Source organism: Gymnoscopelus microlampas (assembly GCF_963454915.1).
Source record: "Gymnoscopelus microlampas genome assembly, chromosome: 8".
Lineage (NCBI taxonomy): Eukaryota > Metazoa > Chordata > Actinopteri > Myctophiformes > Myctophidae > Gymnoscopelus > Gymnoscopelus microlampas.
In genome coordinates this window covers 42,330,183-42,350,729 of record NC_139945.1, presented here as the reverse complement: position 1 = coordinate 42,350,729, position 20,547 = coordinate 42,330,183, and the positions used below count along the sequence as shown (strand labels likewise).

The 20,547-nt window shown below is 41.7% G+C and overlaps 1 protein-coding gene across 1 annotated transcript in view; it reads left to right on the top strand.

Annotated features, from left to right (window-relative positions):
* dph1 (diphthamide biosynthesis 1) overlaps nucleotides 1–20,547 on the top strand; it is an 82,590-nt gene that overhangs the window by 10,778 nt on the left and 51,265 nt on the right. The window contains exon 3 of the mRNA XM_084064825.1: nucleotides 16,738–16,801. Within this exon, the coding sequence (XP_083920951.1) occupies nucleotides 16,738–16,801 (64 nt within the window). The remainder of the gene's footprint in view (nucleotides 1–16,737; nucleotides 16,802–20,547) is intronic.

Here is a 20,547-nt window from a genome sequence, read left to right as displayed (position 1 = left end):
CCTGTGGTAACCATGGCAGCCATTTTCCAAAATGGCCTCCATCTGCTGTTATTTTACCAATAACTCCGGTGCTAGACCACCTAGGATGTTGATTCTGGTGACTAATCCTACATTCTCAAGTATGAGGAATGCAGTGGTACTATTTAGAATTGTGCTGTGGTAACCATGGCAGCCATCTTTCAAAATGGCCACCACCTGCTGTCATTTTACCAATAACTCAGGTGCTAGACCACCTAGGATCTTGATTCTGGTGACTAAACCTTACATTCTCAAGGATGAGGAATACAGGGGTACTATTCACAACATGCTAGTAACTACCTAACTAACTACAGTACATGAGGAGGCTGATACTCGCGTCATATTACACCTAGAAGATGCTGTGAAGGAAGGGTATAGCAAGGTGACAATACGCACAGTAGACACGGATGTGCTGGTCCTGGCAGTAACGTCAGCCCAACGCCTCCACTTGACTGAGCTGTGGGTTGCTTTTGGAACAGGGAAAAGTTTCCGTAACTTAGCAGCTCATGAGATGGCAAGGGCATTAGGCCCAGATCGATGCTTAGCCTTACCCATGTTCCATGCCTTTACTGGATGTGACACAGTGTCATCTTTTGGAGGCAGAGGCAAGAAGATGGCATGGAAGACCTGGAAAACCTATGGTGACGTCACACGTGCCTTCAGTTCCTTAGCTGCCATCCCACAGAAAATACATGACTGGATGGAGCCTCTGGAGCGATTTGTGGTATTGCTCTATGACCGCACTAGCGGCCAGGCATCAGTGAACGGGCACGGAAGCAGCTATTCACCCAGATGGGCAGAACAATTGATGGACTCCCCCCAACACGAGCTGCACTGACTCAACATACAAAGAGGGCAGCCTACCAAGCTGGTCACTGTTGGGGACAGGCGATGGTTGCAGCCCCTGAACTCCCATCCCCAGGTGAATGGGGGTGGAAGAGGAAGGAGACGGGTGAATACAAATAATTTAATCCACTTCTTTACACTTGTAAACCTGTGATCTGACAATAAAGCTGATTCTAATTTTGACAGGAGGATGGGAAGTGCACTGGAAAACACAGAAGCGAGCCTGGCCTTTCGGGAACTCCTCCGCTGTGGTTGCAAAAATGGATGCAGTGGACAATGCAGATGTGTTAAGGCAGCACTTCAGTGTACTGCCCTTTGCTACTGTGGTGGACTGTGCAACTAACATTGTGTAGATTATCTGGCTTTATTGAATAGACCCCTTAACAGACGACGTCACACTGATAAGAACCAGTCTGCACGGAACCAGTATGCGCGCAATGAAACCCATTCTATCAGGTCTCGCTAGGACACGCCTCACTAGCCAACACACAAGAGGGGGTTGGGGTGTGCTGAAATCAGCGCACCCCAAAACAACAGGTTGAGAATTGATTGCAATCACCTGTGCGTCCAGTCTCAATGTTGGTAAACAAATAATTGGTCTATATGCCATTAGGTTATGACTCATGAGTACTCTGCCTTTGTTGTGTCTTATAGTCCATTGAAAATAATTATGCAATACTACTACTAATAAAAGAAACAGTGAAGTACTGCATTCTTGACTCTCACGTGTCAGTTTGAAAACATGTACTGTATAGGCCTACTACACCATTACATATTTTGATGGGTTTACTATTATTTAATTAACTGAATGCCAGATATATGTAGTTAGGTAGTAGCATGTTGTAAATAGTACCGCTGTATTCCTCATCCTTGAAAATGTAGGATTAGTCACCAGAATCAAGATCCTAGTTGGTAGCACCTGAGTTATTGGTAAAATGACAGCAGGTGGTGGCCATTTTGAAAGATGGCTGCCATGGTTACCACAGCACAATTCTAAATAGTACCACTGTATTCCTCATACTTGAAAATGTAGGATTAGTCACCAGAATCAGGATCCTAGGTGGTCTAGCACCGGAGTTATTGGTAAAATAACAGCAGATGGAGGCCATTTTGGAAAATGGTTGCCATGGTTACCACAGGACAAATCTGCGATGGCCCTATAGCCAAAAATGTTCCTTATGGCATGCTCTAACTGTGTGCCAAATTTCATGCTTGTATCGTAAAGTGCACGATTCCATCAAAATATGGCCCGAAACGCCTGGGCTAAGAGAGAGAGAGAGCTCATGGCCATTCCCCCTCTGTTGTGTTAGTGTGTGTGTGTCTGTGTGTGTCTAGCCTCGGAAACCCAGCCATTTTTTTTGTTACAAAAGAAAAAAGTCTGGGGGAACGATGCAGGAACGATGGTCTTTGAAGCTTGTTATCTCCTAACCATTCAGAGTGCAGAGGGGCGTCGCTCTAAATTTGGTGACGTCAGCCTGCTCCGTGCACAGACCGGGGGGGGGGGGGGGAGGGGGGAGGGGGGGGAGGCGGGGACATAGATTGGTGAAGCAATCGGAGGACGCGCCTGCTCCGGGCGCCTGGGTTTGGATCCGCCCTTCGAGACCATGGATTGCTCTCGTTCTCTCAGTCTAGTGTGTGTCTGGCCGTCTGTCTGTCCGTTCGTCCTGCTCGTGTTCGTGTGCTACCTAGTTCTTGGTATCACCACACACTGTGATTGGTTTTATGTAATTAACGCTGAAAACACACCCATGAATAATCCAGTGCCCGTAGCCCTCAGCGCTAGGTGTTGCGCCTGACGTTAGGGGCATTTAAGAATTTAGTAGATTGGACCATTGTGCTGGACCCCCACAGTGCAAGTTAAGAATTTACGCCAGGTGATTATTAGCGTAATCAAAATAGCTGTTTTTAATAAGATAGAGGTGAAGGCCACAAAACTGAATTAAGCCTAATATTGAAAAATGAATAAGATCTTGAACAAAATAAACTTGGATACCAAAGGGCCAGACTGAGGAGAAACTATACACAGTAGAATTAATTAGCTGTAAAAAGAAATATCATTCATTAAACCATAAGTTGAGGTGCAGCAAATATATAAATATTGCTTATTTATGTAGTGGATTATTTTAAACATGAAATGCACAGAGATTTCATTTGTGGTGGTACAGTGAGGATTAGGGATCCTGCATCCTAGAATAGGGATGCAGGGTGTGGTTAACAAAAGTGCCATTTTAAGTTTTAAGCATATTTTGATTATCGCGATAATATTGTAATCGCAATTATTTTTGCCACAATAATCGTATCATGTAATTTTCGTATTGTCCCATCCCTAGTGAGGAGCACATTTTCTCTCCAACTGAAAGGCCCTAAAGTAAGTACTCTGCACTGATGAAGTGTTTCTGCACAACCACTGAATCCCTAACAAGCTCCAAAGGGGGTTCTGTGAATGACCCTCTGCTTGGACCTGCATAGAGGGAGTGAACACCGAAAAGAGAATTTCCCTACAGGGATCAATACAATCTGAAAAATGTACAGTAGAATCCAGTGCTGCTGCTCAGTGTTGATGACAGTGTATTTTTCTCATTTTTTAAGTGAAAACGTAAATGCCAGTATTGATTTAATGGCCAAAAACAAGACTAGGTACAGAGTTTCAACAGCTCCCCCATACCTCAGGGCGGCCATGCACTACAGAATCAGTGTGACCTGACCATTACATTACACTAAAAGGGGTAGTGAACAGATCTTTATTACACAGCAAAATCTGGAGTATTATAGTAAAACTCCCTTACGGGTAAATGTTTACACTCTAAAAGAAACACTCTGTATTTACTGTGTACAGACATATTCATTTTACAGAAGTGCACTTCCAGCCAAGGGAATGGGTAGAAACCGTTCCCATCAAGTTTTTGGTTAAGAAAGATAACAGAATGTCTGTTAGTGATATTCATAAGACGCTATGTTATTGAGACTAAAACAGTAGTCTATTTACCATAATCAGAAACACTATTATGTCCATAAATATCAGTTTAATCAAAACCCTTAGGATCTCTAATCTACTATATAATTTAGCATAGCAGTTAGATAAGCTAATGATACTGAAGCTCTGAATGATACTGTCCATTTTAGACTAGTAAGTTCAAGGGTTTAATTGAGTTTATGCTATTGATCTTTTGTCAGGCGTTGTGGTCCAGCCATATCTTAAGTTAAGTTAACTAAAAATGGCGGGAAAAAAAGCTGGACATTTTTTTCAAGTTATGTTACCGTACATAACCTGGCAGTTGTGTTAAATTTATGTTTCACTTTTATCCTCTTTAAAGCTTTAACGTTGGCAAAACATGGCACATTCTTTGATGAGCAGTTTGACTTTTTATCATCTATGCTTATTGACGCTTATTATCCTGCCACCATAATTGGCGGCCACACTCATGGAGTGTACATGAGTGTATGACAAGTGTATGGGGCCAGTCTCCAAGCAGACACATGGCCCAACCACATTTTCCCCCAAAATTCCACAATATTCCACCTGTAACAACAGCTGCTTCCCATACCGTTACTGTACTTGCACGATGTACAATTAATATGAAACGCATTATGCCCCAATTCTTATGCAAATCACTTCCACAGCTCGCAATTTACTTCCGGATGGTCCGTTTAACAGCCAATCATCATAATCTGCGACACAAACTGAGCACCTTCCTTGCCACATCCGTGAAACGGGCGAGAAACAAGCGCTGCCGTGGTCTATGCAAACGAGCCCCAAAAGCGCGCCCAAATACGCCCAAAATCGCTTATACAAAAGGCAGACCTGGCAACGCAGGCTACGCCAATCATGTTCGAGATCTACAAGCTATGGGGCAGAGACGCTATGTGCCATACACCGTATCTTAGCAACAACCTAAGCGCTAACTCTCATTGGTCGTGTCATGCTTAGGGCAGTTTCCAGACAGCAGCATCAAGTACTCGCTCACATAGCTCGCTGCCGCCGCAACGGCTGGCCTCCGTGATTGTTCTGCGAGCCCAGCTGGACAGCACAATCACCGTCATTTCTCTAATAAATCGCCCTGTCATTCATATTTTCAAGACTTTGAGGTCACTGCAGCCTCCTACTAATGTAACGCATGTTTATGTACACTACTGTGATAGCGACCATTGTATTTCAATGATTAGTGCCCAGGGGTGCTTAACATGAGCCGTTAGCATGCGGCTAACGCTAACGCACTTTCAACGTTAGCATGTAGCTAACGCTAACGTGGTTGTCATGGCTGAAGCGGCTGTGCAATCACTTTGTCAACAATGAACGTTAGTGTGGTGAATGTTAATATTCCTGCTCAGTTACTCCATTGTAGATGGTGCGCCCACATAAGCCCAAAATCGCTTATACGACAAACAGACCTGCCAACCGTCATCGTACACAGCATTAACGTGGCCTGCAACTTGGATTCTGTTGCTGCTGGTTGTTAATGCAGCCTGCTAATAGTGTCTAAAGCATGTATGTGAATGTTTATGTCCATTACTATGTTGCTGTTAGTTAGGTTAAATGACTATTAGCCAAGCGCTGTCTATAATGAGCCGTTAGCGTGTAGCTAAGCTAATGAACGAGTAGCGTTAGCATGCGGCTAATGCTACCGCTGTTGTCGTGACTGAAACGGCTATGTTACACATCCTACCAACAACCTGTATGAACGTTAGTCTGGTAAATGTCATCAATGCTACCTAATTAGCCCGTTGAAGAGTTTCATTTTAGTGTATTTTGTGGGGTTTTGTGACACAATGTAACATAATGGCAGCGACGCGTTGCTGCACAATCAGAGGGCATCATGGGAAATTAGTAATGTCTGCTAATTTCGGTTCTATTGTGTTAAGCTTGTGTTACATTACTGCTGCTTAAGGCCCCTGCATGCTACCAAATGAGGTGGTCACCCTAGCACCGTTTGTGACCACAAAACGGTAGGGATGGAGCTCGAAAACCGGGTCCATTATAAACCCGGGCATAAATTTATCGAGACCCGGGTATCGATAAGCTTTAGGCTTGTCGAGCCTGTTATCGAGTGCAGCGGCCGATGACGTCATGTCTAAACTATCAAAACAAGAGGCGATCAAGAAATAAATCTAATCACCCACGCTGGCACAAACATGTCGGTCTAAAAATGTATTGATAGCTGCAAGTTGTGCCAAACAGCGCTGCCCGGGGAAACAAGGAAGAGGAATTTTATTGGCTCACTACATCACAATTTTAAGGGGACTGTAAGCGTCCATTTGGTTCCATTTCTACACTCGGGTGGTTGCGTAGTTGTGTTTACATGTGCGGTGCAGTGGTGAAACAATGGCGTGAACGAGTGAAACCGTCGTGACACCGTCGTACGATGAAGTATAAATTGCGCTTTTAAAGTGACAGTACACACATTAACCGTTTCTTCAATATTATTTTCCAAAAGTAAAAAGGTCACTTGCCTTCTGTCTGTTAGAAAAGTACTGTATTTGAAGGCCCTAGTAAAATGTAGTGCGAGTGATATATTTTGGTTAAAATAAAGAAAAAAGAATAGAAAAAATAAATATGCATTTTTTGTTTATAAAGACTTGAAGAGACATGGAGATTTTATAGTAATTATTACAGTACTATTCATAATATAAAGCCATTTAACACTTATTGCACATTATATGAATGGTTGTTTTAATGATAGGCAAAAATATTTTTAATTTTTGTCATCATTTAATTTTAGATAGTGGTCAGCCACAAACTCACTGTCACAACTGGCCAATAAATAAAGATACCGGTTCTGTTCAGAATTTTTCATCTCACGTCTTTTTACTTAGATAGAAAAAGATCGATAGTGGGCTCGATAAAAGCTCGGTTCGATAAGGTGCTCATTATCAATAAAAATGAACGAGCTCCATCCCTACAAAACGGGCCTTAGGTGGGCCCCACCTAGGCAATTCTATGTGGGGCCGAGGTGGGTCTTGACTGGGATGCCCATGTGGGCTATAAGTGGGTTCTACCTGGGCCCTAGGTGTATTCCAACCAACCGGAGTGCAGTGGCCATCACTCCAAATGTTGTGACGTCAGGGCTCTCAATACTGCACATTGGGGGAGGAGGAGGGGCACAGGGCGGGCGCACAGATCGCTGAACCAATGGTAGCCCACGGATGTTTTCTCTGGAAATTTAAAATCCCCCCCTCTATGCCACATATCAGACGCGCTACAGGGTCTTTACTGACCGAGCCATGGCCCCACTGGCTACGCCACTGATATGCGCTGCCAAGTGGGCGCGGGCGCTAGAGCTGAGGCCCCGCACAGCGGGGCCGAAGTTCTAGTTACATGAATTGATTGCCATAATAAATAGAGAAACAGAGAAAATAACAGCATGAGTAGTACACCAAGCCAGCCACACAAATAACAGCACGTTTAAATATTCCTTGAACCATTTTCGGAATCTTAGCCTACTGCACACAATTAAAGACCCTGCTTCACACATGAGGATTTATGCAATTTTCTTTGAAGACTAATAATTGGTCAGTGCATAATTCCTTTTTGGCTATTTCCTGTGAAGCTGAGCATGACTAGTGTTTCAAGGGCTCCCTCCAGGCTGAGGGAAGGCAAAATTGTTCCTGAGTGACTACTAATGCTAATGTCCAAAATGCATAGAGTCTCATGCTGTGGGGGAGTTTGCAGGTGGCATGCCTGGACAATTGAATCTTCTTCTTTTTTGATGATTTTTTTTTGTTGTTGTCCATGTCCCCATGGGTGGTGTTAGGTTTACGACAGCCTGTCTGGCATTGTTTTTTTGCTGTGATGTTTTCATTAAACCACGTAATCTCTCTTGAGACTCAGAGAGTCTGCTGCTGTCTGTCCTCTTCTCTTCCCATCCTTTGTGTCCATCTGTTCCTTTGTCAGTCTTTGAACTCTTCGAATATCACCGGTGGTACAGTAGTAGTCTAGATTGTGTTGTAAGTGGCTCTGTTAACAACAATATTTTGGGTTGTTTTGATACAGTACATAATGTTTTTGGTTAAGGTTGTGTGCAGCCTTCATAAGTTCATATGCATACTTGTATTAAAGGTAGGGTAAGTGATATGAAAACGTTTTGTTCAAGTTAAAGCTCTATATTATGATAGTAATCATTGCTATAGAGTGTTTGTTTAGTAACAGGGGTTTCACCATTTCTCCAGCTCTTGAAAATATATTTCAGGTGGGTTTTAAATTTCATCCAATCAGGAGAGAGTACCCATTTATCAGCTTAAATTGTATGTGTTTATTGTGTTCCAGTTCCAATTTTGTCTGCTCATTTCTTTAGGTCATCACTTCCAATTTGACTTGTTTATCCTGTATCCTTTATCTCTCCTGATCGGATAAAATTGGAATCCCGAACTGAAAATGAATTACTTACTAAACAAACACGCTATAGCAATGATTACTATCAGAATATAGTTATGTAACACTTACTTTAACAAAAGAAAATCACTTACTGCACCTTTTTAGTGGAACTATTTGTGAATAAGTATAACTTAAAATACCGAAAATCTGACTATTTTACTTAAACAACTGGTGGGGAGGAGGTGGCTCAGTTGGCTGCCTAAAATACTTTAGGCTTTTTGGGCAGTGAGAGTGAGTTTCTCTATTTATAACAGACAAAAATGGGTCTGGCAGCTGCCCACTACTTGAAATCATGCTCAAATTGACCTTACTTTTATATTTGTATCTCACCTCATTATTACCATTTTCAATGGAACTTGCTTTCTTTTAACTTGTAGGTGGACAGTGAACAAAATATTGAGTCTTAATTTAACTGTGAAAGTCTACTTTCAGAGTAAAATTAACACTCAGTATTTTGCTGTGTGGGTACCTCTAGGAACCATGAAAGTGTTTCCCTGGAGAGGCTTTGACACGCTTCAAGGGAACTGTTTGTGTTTCTGAAAGTCTTCCAATGACTGCACTGTAAATAATCAAAAGGTTATAGCACAGCTACTATTTCCTTTCTAGACATCTCCAAATTCCTTCCATTTAGCTTCCGTGCCCCTTGGTAAAGCTACCTTTCAACTGTTCAGGAAGGTGGATGGGGTTTTAGGAGGAAAGTGCTGCACAGTCACAGTTATATTTGTGCAAACAAACACAAAAAAAAATCTTTGCATAAAGGTTTGAGCAGTGCAGGCTTTAAAATTGTATGCTTGTCACTAGTTTGATAGAGTTTGTTTTTGTTATTGCACAAGGCCACAAGCTATTTGCAATGTGAATTGGACCTTTTCCTGTCAATCACTTTGTTGTGATTGTCAATCACTTTTTAGTGATTGACAGTAGGAGTGTCAGACACTGATCCTTCTGAGCCGTAGATGTTCCCTCTACACTAAACGGAGTAGAGTAGGGTCCGGAATCATTTTTTTTGCTGGTGACTTGTAAGTGCTGTTTGCTTTGTGTCTTAAACTCACCTTTTCTCATATCAGAAACAGCTTAAGACAGTCTCCTTAAACCTCCCCCCCAACAGCTAGGTTTTACTTCTCTTTTACTCCCATGCACAAGTCCTGAAAGGCTCCCCAGCAAGCAATCTCAGGCAGCCCCTTTTCACCTCTGTCTCTAGTCTACAGGGTGTTTCTTGGTACAAAACATGACAGCGGTCAGTACACCGACTGCCAGGCTGACATTCAAGGTGATCATGGGCCAATTGTGTGTGTGTGTGTGTGTGTGTGTGTGTGTGTGTGTGTGTGTGTGTGTGTGTGTGTGTGTGTGTGTGTGTGTGTGTGTGTGTGTGTGTGTGTGTGTGTGTGTGCGTGCGTGCGGGAACATGTGGATATATTATATACTGTCTGTGTTTGTAACTAGTTTCCAAGTTTCTTTAAAGGTGAATCACAATACAAATACACGTGTACACTGCCTCGCCTCAGCATGACACAAACTGTACTGTATATTGCATATTGTATATACAGTAGTTTGTAGCATCTTTATGGTTACACCTTATTTTGGAGAAAATGGCAAAATTCCTTGTATGAACATACCTGGCAATGACAGTAATTCTGATTCTGAAACTGTGAAATTGGACAGTGAAAACTCACTGTGATTGCTTTATATCTATGAAAGCTCATTACTGGACTGGAGTGCAATGCCATACAGAAATGAAGCACATATCTCACACTGTGCTTGAGTACTCTGATTGACAGTCCACCTAACAAGCTAAACATGCATTACATCCAATTAAGATGTACTGAAGAGACCTGGTGTTGACATTCTTAGAAAAAGGGACAGAATTAAATTGATTAAACTCCTTAAATACAGACCCTTAGGTGATGCAGGTGAAGTTCCTGCTGACCACTGGACACTTAAGGCCCCTATTCTAGGTTCAAGTTGCAAACGCCACTAATATCGGATTTAGGACTAGGCAAGGGGCGTTCCCCCGCAAAAGTTCCTATTCTGGGACACCTCCCTTACCCGCTAAACACCTGCGCTACCCGCTACATTAGGTGTGGTTTCGGCGTTACAATGATAAAACCAATCACTGTGCCAGATGCCATTACCTTTAAGAGAAGACTGCACCAGCCATTATCCCCAATCTAATATACGCTCTCCTATCTCCCTGTCTGCAGTGTTGCCTGTTCTGAAGTTGCTTGTAAATAATGGTAGAACGGTTGTGAGCTTGTAGATCGTCTATTTTCAAATAGCCAACATATATAGATATGCACATTGTTTAATGGACGACATATATAGGTTTGAATGTGGCCTATAGTCGCTTCTTTTGGCCTTGTTTTCATAGACCTGGTTGCTTATTTCTCTCACAAATTCTGGCAACACAGGTCCTGTGCGCAACAGCACACAGTGAGGATTAATCGTGGAAACATACACCCAATGTTTGGTTTTTAAGCTCTGGACTTTGATTGCCTTTCAATAAAACCACATTTGATAGATATAAGTATCACTACATGTTACTGATTAGAGAGAATGTTATATTTTTGTAACAAGTTCATTATTTCTTGCATAATCGATGAATAAAACTGACGTGTGTAAATTGGAGCATTGCATTGCGTGATGCACAAATTGTCTTCTTTAAATAGACTATCATCTTATATATATATACAATTGACACAAGGAATTGACAAATAATAGCCCTTACGGGTGTTTTTTAAATCCGCTGTGCGCTTTCCCAAAGCCGCACCCGTGTGTGTGGGCAGAATACCCGCAAATAACGGTGTCGGCATCGCACCAGCTCCCTTATCCGTATTTAACGGGTAATGGGTAGAAAATCACGGATAACGGTTAGGGGTTTAGCCTGCCACAGAATAGGGCCCTAAGGGCTATCTTGCAGCACTGCCTTACCCATTATCCCTAAACCTTTTTGCCATTTGTTACTATTTTAAAATTGTTCTAATAGCGATCTACAAGCTCACAATATGTCGATGTACTGTAGATCGGCTAGTTCAAAATAGTAAAATATGGCTGGGGTAAGGTGGCACGCAAGATAGGGCCCTAAGGGTTTAAATCCTGTGCAGTGCCTCCGCTTGACCAGGTGTCCATACGTGCAAGCAGGATGGAACCCAGACAGTGAGGGCTATCTTTGCCGCTGCACCAGTGACACTTTCAGGTTGGTCAAGGGCACCAGTCAGATTGGCCAAGGGCCCCACGGCCTGTCAACAGTGGGGTTATGTTCTACGCTACGTAGTCCCGGTGAAGCTCCCCACTGGCAGGTGAAAAGCAGCAGGCGATTCCAGGCATGTATCCAGATAAGATGAGACCTTTACTGATCCTGCGAGGGAAATTCAGTCGCCAAAGGCAGCACAGCAGTTAAAATACAGTTACAGGGCAAGAACACGTTCTGCAGATACAGCAGGGTAAAGACATCACACAAAAAAGAAGCACCATCAAGGATGAACAAAATATACAACAGTATACACAACCGTATACACCCTCAACAAAGCTTGCATTATGCAGGACAAAATGAATAATAAGAATACATACAGTAACCATGTCATATAGCAGGGGTATTCAACTAGATTAGGCAGGGGGCCACAATTATCAAATTACTTGAAGTCGGGGGCCACAAGGCAGACAAACAAAAAAGGTTCATGGTTTAACCGGGAACCGTTAAGAAATGTGTAACTGGTTGGTTAAACGGTTCATTTATTATGTTATCATTGTATTTATTTTGTGGTGCAAAGGTACTTCCCCCTTAAAGTGACGCCTGGAGGTAGCCTTCCAGCTGCCATGACTGCTGCCCAATTATACATAGATAAGTTAAATTCACCCTTAAGAAAATCACTTGGGTCAAAGTGTTAAATTAGCTCACAATAAATGTACTTTGAAAAAAATCTGGTGTTGAAATGTTGTTAAGTATCAAAAAAAAAAAAAAAAAAATCTAAAGTAAAAAAAAGGTTTTCATAGTACAAAGAGATTTATAATTAATTGATTGTAGCTTTTTGAAAATGTTAAAGCAATAAAGAGACTGGTACCATTCTTTCAGGTGAATGATCTCACCCATCAGTGTGTCTAGCTTACATTTACTTTCAGAATTATGTAGCTTTCAAGTAGTTCAGCTACTTTTTTCACCATGTAGTTGGGTAGCTTGACAAAAGCTACTTTCATTTCAGTGGCACATCAACAGGGAAGAGTACAGCAAGAGATTTGAGTGCAGTTCGTCCATTACATGCCATCTCCCTCAATTTGGAGCTACCTATTTTTGAGTTTTGAGTGGACTCCAATCGCCCTCTCTCTCTCTCACAGCTCTCATTCTAAGACGAAAGTAGAAAGAAATGGTCCAATCTTACAATAAGCATTTCAGACACCTGCGCTATTTCAGACAGGACTGTGTAGTGAAACTTAACTAATCGATTTCAACAATAAAACATTTACCGGGGCACGGTGGCACAGTCGGTAGCGCTGTCGCCTCACAGCTAGAAGGGGACGCTGTGGGCGTGTCCTCTCCTCCACGTCATCAGTGCCCATATCCTAGGTGGGGTTGGCGAAAGGGCCTCTCTGTGTGGAGTTTGCATGTTCTCCCCGTGTCCCCTAGGGTAGGTACCCTCACAAAAACATGCAGTAATCCGCCTGATGGAGGGGAAAGGAACTGGTTGGAATAACGTGTTCCTTCCACGCACTACGTCCAACCGGGGAAACTCCCCCCTGTCAGGTGATAAGAAGCGGCTTGCTAGATCCTCATGCATTGAAGGAGGCATGAGCTCAGTTCTGGGCTCTCCCTAGGCTGGCAGAGGGAAAGTAGCGCACAGGATTACATAGGCAATTGGCACTGGGTGAAAAAATGGGTTACAAAATCGTGGGATAAACGATAAAAAAAATTAAAAAAACAATTATCAGGGTGGCCCGATGTATCTGTGAGCAGATCGGGAGGTTTAAGATTTGAGATCGGAAGGTTTAAGATTCAGTTCAGTTCAGTTTTCAGTTTTATTTAGATTTGATCTACTGTATGAACACCCCTCACACTACAGAATCATCTGGGCAGATAATCGATACTTAAGATAATCCTCACTAATGATAATTGGCACAGCTGTTAGACCCTACTATAAATGAAAATAACAGCATTGCATTGGTCTATCAACTGGTTTTCAGCAACATAAACAATAAAACATGTGCATCTGTTAGATCAGATGTTACTAAACCATTCATTAAATATTTACATTTATTACACAGCTTGGTTGAATGCTTGATTCTGATTAGTCAATCGCTGAATTCAGCAGCTTGCTACCTCCTGCTGACTGCTGTTTAATCAAAGCCTCAGAGCACCTACTCTTTCTTATCAATCTGTGTTGCTTGAATTTTATGCTGTATCCAACATGACAGCTACTGTATGTAAACAAACACATTTAATTTACTGTACAACTAAACATTGCTTTCAAGAATGTTTTTGAAAACATTTGAAGCAGAAATAGACGATTCAATAACCAAAACTATTCTATTTGATCAACACTTGGAAAACACTGTTTTCCAAGGCAACCGTGCAACACTTTTGGAATCATTCATTACCGTAAGCAAGGAAATACTTCGTTTTGTTGTTACTTTTGGGTCAATATTTTCATTTATTTAGTAAGTAGTCGTGCAATAAGCGGGATAATTGTCGCCGCACCGGTAGTCCTTTAGGATGATTAAACACCTCGGCTTAGCCTCAGTGTTTAATCATCTGGCCAAGCCGGAATGTCGGGTGTTATCTCTCAACAACTACCAGAACAGCGACAATTAGCCCTTTACATAATCTTTAAATATTTATATATATGTAAATATATTAAATTGAATGTGAAATATAAAAATCAGATTTGGAGACTGGTACAACCATTTGAATATTCGAACATTTGAACTCATCCCTAATACAAAGTCCCCTCAGCATTTGACTCACCTTTAGCTGTGGAGAACAGACTGCAAAAGCTCTTTGCCGCTGTCAGCTGTGGTTGTGGCGTGCTCTGAAACCTTTCTCCGTTAATAAACTCGCCCTTTCCCAGGTAATGATCTGTCTCTGTCTGTCTACATGGGCCCTTTGTGATCCCTTAACCTTTCATCAGAAAGACATGCTCTCTCTTCTCCTCTCCTCGCTACTCCATCCATCACTCCGTCTCATGTCCATGCCTCCTCCCCTCTCTCCTTGGCTGTTTAGTTTGTCCCAGCCTTTATTGTTTAATGCTGCCTGGCATTGGAGTTTGGAAATTCTATCAAGTATGGCTGTGTGGCGGTGTTGTTTGTGTGCTGCATCTAATGTCCCTGAATTGTTAGTGTCCATTGAAGCATTGATAGATTTATGAACGCAAGGTGTGACGGTGACAAATGGTCATGGGTGATTGAAACAAAGCCCCTGTCCTCAGAAACCGGGTTCAGCTCCATGGACTTCATTGTGTGGTGAAGCCTGAATGCTGACCGTTTACTGTATTGCATGCTTGTGTGGGCTCCTGTTGAATCCCAAACAAATTATTCCTTCAATTATGGCATTTAATGGCATAGGATCAAAGAGCATTTGTAAAAACAATGGACTGTTGATGAGAGACTTGGACCATACAGTACATCAGTACTATAATGTTTATAATCCCTTTTCTGAGAATAAAGGAATGCATAAGAGTACATTTTCATCCATGGCGATTACGTTCCTTTAGCGCAATATTCACGGCGAGTGCTTTCCTTTAGCACAGGGGTCTTCAACAGGGGTTCCGGGAGGGGGTCCTCAGAGATACTGCAGGGGGGGCCACCAAATCTTTGTGATATGATAACTTTTTTTTTTTTTTTACTTGAACCCTAGCATCCCTTGAACTTTAGCCAAAAATAGTGGATCTACAAGCTGCGAGGCGTTGTGAGCTTGTAGATCTGCTATTTTTGGCAAAGAGGTTTGGTGTAGAGGAGGGGGAAAAAGCAGACTAAGTACAGAGTGAAAGTTCAGGTTTACTAAGTATTGATGGTTAAATGTCTGAAAATACACATTAACATACACTTATGATAGTGCTATCAAACAAGTCTATGAAGTCTATAATCTATTAAATCAATATGAACCAGTTTAACTCTTTAAGACCGGGAACGCATCTGTGTGTCATTTTTAGATTTCTTTGGCTATTCAAAAATAGCAGATCTACAAGCTCATAGCGCGGCACCGAGTGCTGCGCTATGAGCTTGTAGATCTGCTATTTTTGAAAAAAAAAATGAAAAGTTGTGCAAATATTTGAATTTCTTTATTTTTTTTTGGCTGACATTTGTAACTCAAATCTTTGCTTCTGGGGGTTCCTGGAACTAAATATTTGACAAATGTTCGCTTTAAAAAATATATAATCGAAGGTTTTGCCACCAATTTTCACGATTTTTCAAAAATAGCAGATCTACAAGCTCGAGTGCCGCGCTATGAGCTTGTATATCTGCTATTTTTGAATAGCCAAAGAAATCTAAAAATGACACACAGATGCGGTCTTAATGGGTTAATCTGCAACACAATTCTATACAATATGTAGTAGGGGGGCCTGCTTCATCTCTCTCTCAGATAAGGGGTCCTTTGGCTGAAAAACGTTGAAGACCCCTGCTTTAGCACAATATTCTTGGTGAGTGCTTTCCTTTAGCACAATATGTTGTATCACCGATAAGGACATTGCTCTGTTTCCAAGACAACAGCTCAGGATATCCGATCAAGCTGTGATGAGACAGTAGTTTGATGTGGTGTAACAAAGCCTCTACAGGACCCCATGGATTTCACGTAATCTGCTGTATTCATGGGATATATGTTTTTTTTTTTTAAATGTTTTCAAAAAACATTATTATATCACATGCAGCTTTTAAGCAATTAGTCCTAGGTTAATTGAGGAATACAGTTGAGGTGTAGTTTCTCATACCAACAAGTCATGTTTATTTGACAAATGAGCCAGTTTATTCACAAGGTTGTTTCCATTTGTTCACTCCAGTCGGTGTCACACTTCAATACGTTCTACCAGAAACACCCTCTTAACATGGATGCTTGATTCCCATTTCATAGTGATTTGATACATTTATCCACATCATCTTAATGCTGCACGAGAGCCAGACTTGAGAGACAAAAATGCATTGCACAACAGGAAGCCATAATAGTGTGACTCGTAAAGCCAGTGGCATTCATGGAGAGAGACAGGTGAATAAAGGGTGACTTTAATGGATCTGTAGAAGACACGAGTTGTAATAACACAATTGAGCTGATTGTTTTAGGTCATATTTCCTACAGTCCATCAGTCAGAAAGATAACCCAGCAGTAATGCAGTGGCAGAGGGGGAAATTGCCCTGAGATATCACTCTAGGCTGTCAGTGAAACACTCTGAGCTAATGGCAGAAACTGTGTATAGCTCTGCTGTCTAGGAAGTATTAAATAACATGTTGCTGTCACTCACAGCTCAAGTGTGTAACCTTTTATCTGTTCTCTACTTCTACCTGTCTCCCTCGCTGTCTCTACTCTCCAGTGGCTTTGCAGCTTCCGGAGGGCCTGCAGATGTTTGCCTGTGTCATTGCTGACATCATTGAGAGGTAAGTATAGCACTGTTCCTCAGCAGTCAAGATAAATAAATGGAGAAATATGGTTCAGTCTGTTTGTTTAAAGTTTGCTGGAGTTTGTGAGTGAGTAGCAGCAGTCGTCCTTGCTGAACTCAAGTCGGCACCATGTGAACTTGAACTGGCATGGCCACTCGGTACTCATTAGAAGAGCCAGAGTGTTATCATAATTCCCTGCCCTCACCCCTATCAGGGACTGCACAGAATATTAGACATGATTGCACTGCATGAGGACCGACCAGATATCGCTGCTTCACTCACAGTTGGAGGAGGGCAGAGACATTCTTCTTCTTAATTACATCTTGCTTCAGTCTGCATAGGCACTCAACACTTCAACGCACGCATGCACGCACACACGCACTTACGCACATATTATGCTGCCTAATCATTTGTCTTGTATACAGTTTCGGTCTATACTGTGGCCACCAGAATTTCTGCATCAGGGATCGATTAGTAGAATGATGCATTTGGCCACAAAAGGTATTCTTGTGTGTGGGTCTCTTGATGACCAAGAAAAATCTTTGCCCTCCGTTTCCATTTTTCTTCTCTGTTGTTGTTTCCATCGTCTCATTTCAACCTTCAGTTGGCCCCTCTCTCCCAGGAACAGTGAGTGCTACTGTAAGTGTTTTCTCAAAGAAAATGGCCATATCATTCAACATCCAGAGTGGATTCCTTTCATAGGTGTCAGGTCAATGCTAACCTGATTACCAGATGGACAGAGTGAGGAATAGTGAGTGGTAGAGGTTTCCATAAGAGTGTTTTGGGCAGGCCGGATATTTGATTATTCACAGGAAACTTGGATCACGTTGGTTTGTCCATGCTATTCCTGTTCTCAACATGCTAGGGTATCTATATGAAGACATGAGCGCTTGAAATAAGCTCACTAATGAAGCGGCTGCCTCAAGTCTTTTCAGGTGTGGTTTACGTCTGCAGTCTGCATGCATTATTGTTGTACATAAAATGACAAACGCTACGCTATGCGTATTTGGCACAACATGGCACGCAGATGAGCGCGCAGTCGCACGCACGCACACACACACACACACAGCACAACGGGGAGGACTTATAAAAAGAAAACAGTGGGGGGAAGGGAATTGCAAGTGATGTGCTGTCCAGAGAATGCCTGCGTCCTGTCCGGGCGTGTTCATAGAGTTATAATATATCGGGTGTGTTTGCATTTTTAATATGTTATAATAGTTGGCTACTTCTTTATAAGGATGCCTGATCCCTTCGTCCAACTGTTTTCTATGCTCAGCAAGAGGGACTCACGTTTTTTCTCTCCCCCTAAAACAAACATCTACCGGACATTCCGCGCGCGTGCGTGCGTGCCTGCGTGCGTGTGTGTGCAGCCGTTCACGCTATGCCGAGCGAAAGTAAAGCTAAAGTGTCGTCCTGCTACTTGGCGTGTTGAGTTGCTGCTGCCGTAATCATGTAGTCAGTGCGTCCAGCGTGTGTCTGCATACACACATGCGCGTTAGACCCTTTCCGTAGAGCCATATGAAATCCGTTTTATTTTTTTCCCAATTCCGTTTTATTTTTTCCCAAATTCTGTTTTTTCCATTTTAATATTTCTGAATTCTGTATTTTGCTTTTTATGCTCATTTTTACCATAAAAAAAAGTGTCTGGTAAGTGGAAATGAATAAATGTTCAAGATATAACAGTCCATACATGGCCCTTGTTGTGTTATACGCAAAAATGTTCCCAAAATAATTCGGTGACTTCGGTCTGAGCATGCGCAAAATGGCGTCGCGCATGTATTTGTTTCTATCGTCTTTCTAAGACTATTTCTACGTGGATTTTACTGTTTATAAAGTAGGATGTGGCCATGCAAAATGGTGGTGTCCCGTGGATTTGTAAAAATTCGCGGTAAAAAAAAATATTTTACCGCGATTTTTTTTTTTTTTCAAATTCTGCAATATTCCGTGTTTTATTCCAATTCCATTTTTATTGGTCATTTCCGCGATTCCGTCCGCGATTCCGTTAACACGGATTTCATATGGCTCTACCTTTCCGGTTTAAGATGTTGCGTAAGGATGTAGAAATAGTCATTGAGTGTGTCAAATATGGGCCAGAAAACAAATACAAATTTATGCTGAACAATTAAAAGTAGACTATGCAATGGCTACAGGCATGATTGATTTTTCGGCAAAATGTGTAGGAAATTGGTCTACTAGAAAGAAGCTCAACAAAGAATGTGGATAAACAAGAAGTGTCGAACCACAAGCCAATTGTATAAATAGAAATAATGTCAATGACGGTTCCAAAGTCGTAGGCTTTTACATTCGGAAGGCGTATAAGCTACTTTGTGCATTTTGGTATTTTCACACGTTGTTTAGTAATTCATTTGCACTAACAGAATTCTGGCGGGATGCCCTGGTATATCGGTTAGACCAATATATCGGTGGGACCTACTGTTGACCTGCAGTGAATAAACCTGTGGTTTTCACACAGAGCATTAACGTCTGTGTGAAAGGGGTATTTGTCATACTCACACAACCCACAGCAAGCAGTTAAAAGTGTGAAGGGGATGTGGGAATGAGACAAATGCCTGTTGATAGGCCCCAGTCTTATCAGTAACACCACTGCTATCAGTCTGAGGGCTGCCACTTGCTACCATGGCTTTAACCTCCCCACCATCGACCATTAAGCAGTGCAGTTCAGAGACCATTGGTCCTGGAGTTAGCTAAATCCGCCCAATCTTTTCTAATGAGAGCAATTACTGGCAGCTAATTGCTTTTCTCACTGTCTTCACACCTCTTCATTCTGTCTCTCTTCTCTCACTATTACCCTCTTTACACCAATATGAGCATGTATTGGTCGTTTAAATGTGGGAAAAGTCACAAAAAATAGTTAAGTATGCCTTTTTCCCCCCTGGTGTGTCCCGTTGACATCACAAAGGCACGGAAAGGGGCAAAATTTGGCTTGACTGCCATGCTGCCATTTCATTCAAGCATTTCGGATCTCTTTCTCTCTCTCGCACACACACACACACACACAATGCGCAATTACAACTTTGCAAACTACAGATGCACTGATTCAATGCACCCGATCCGATATATTAATTTGTATATTTCCAGATACGATAAAGGATTGAATTGAATAATAACTATCAATATTGTATTAACATATACGTGTTATTTTACCCAAGGCTGTAGTGCACACAGCACTTCTTAAATTGTAATTAATGTACTGTAATGTAAAGTGCATTACATTTAAATTCAAAGCAACTTATTGTTGAACTGTAGGTTCTGTGTCCAACAACCCAACTCGTAATATTCTTGGAGAAAACAAAATGTCTACTGGTTATATTGTAGGACGGGTTCATTACTAATTACAGTTTATACTAAAACGTTTTGGCTCTTAGCTTAAAATTGTATGATTATAGAACCGGGCCATTCCGGCCTGGTGGATATAATAAATACAATAAGTTGTAACCTGTCAGGTATGACCAGCTATTTATTTAATATTATTTATGTATGCAGTTCAGTTAATGGCTACATTGTTATCTGTTTAAGTATACCTAGATCTTTTTATAAACAGAAAATGCCATTCAGTTCACCTCCTACAATTAAGGCTACTGCCCACAAACATATCTGATTGGAATTGTATATATTTTTTTCAACTAGATTCTGAATCATACTGCCTAGCAATGATCAATATCTTTAGATCATATCTATTGTTGATAAAGAAAGACTGCATTGTCTATCCCATTACCTCCTGT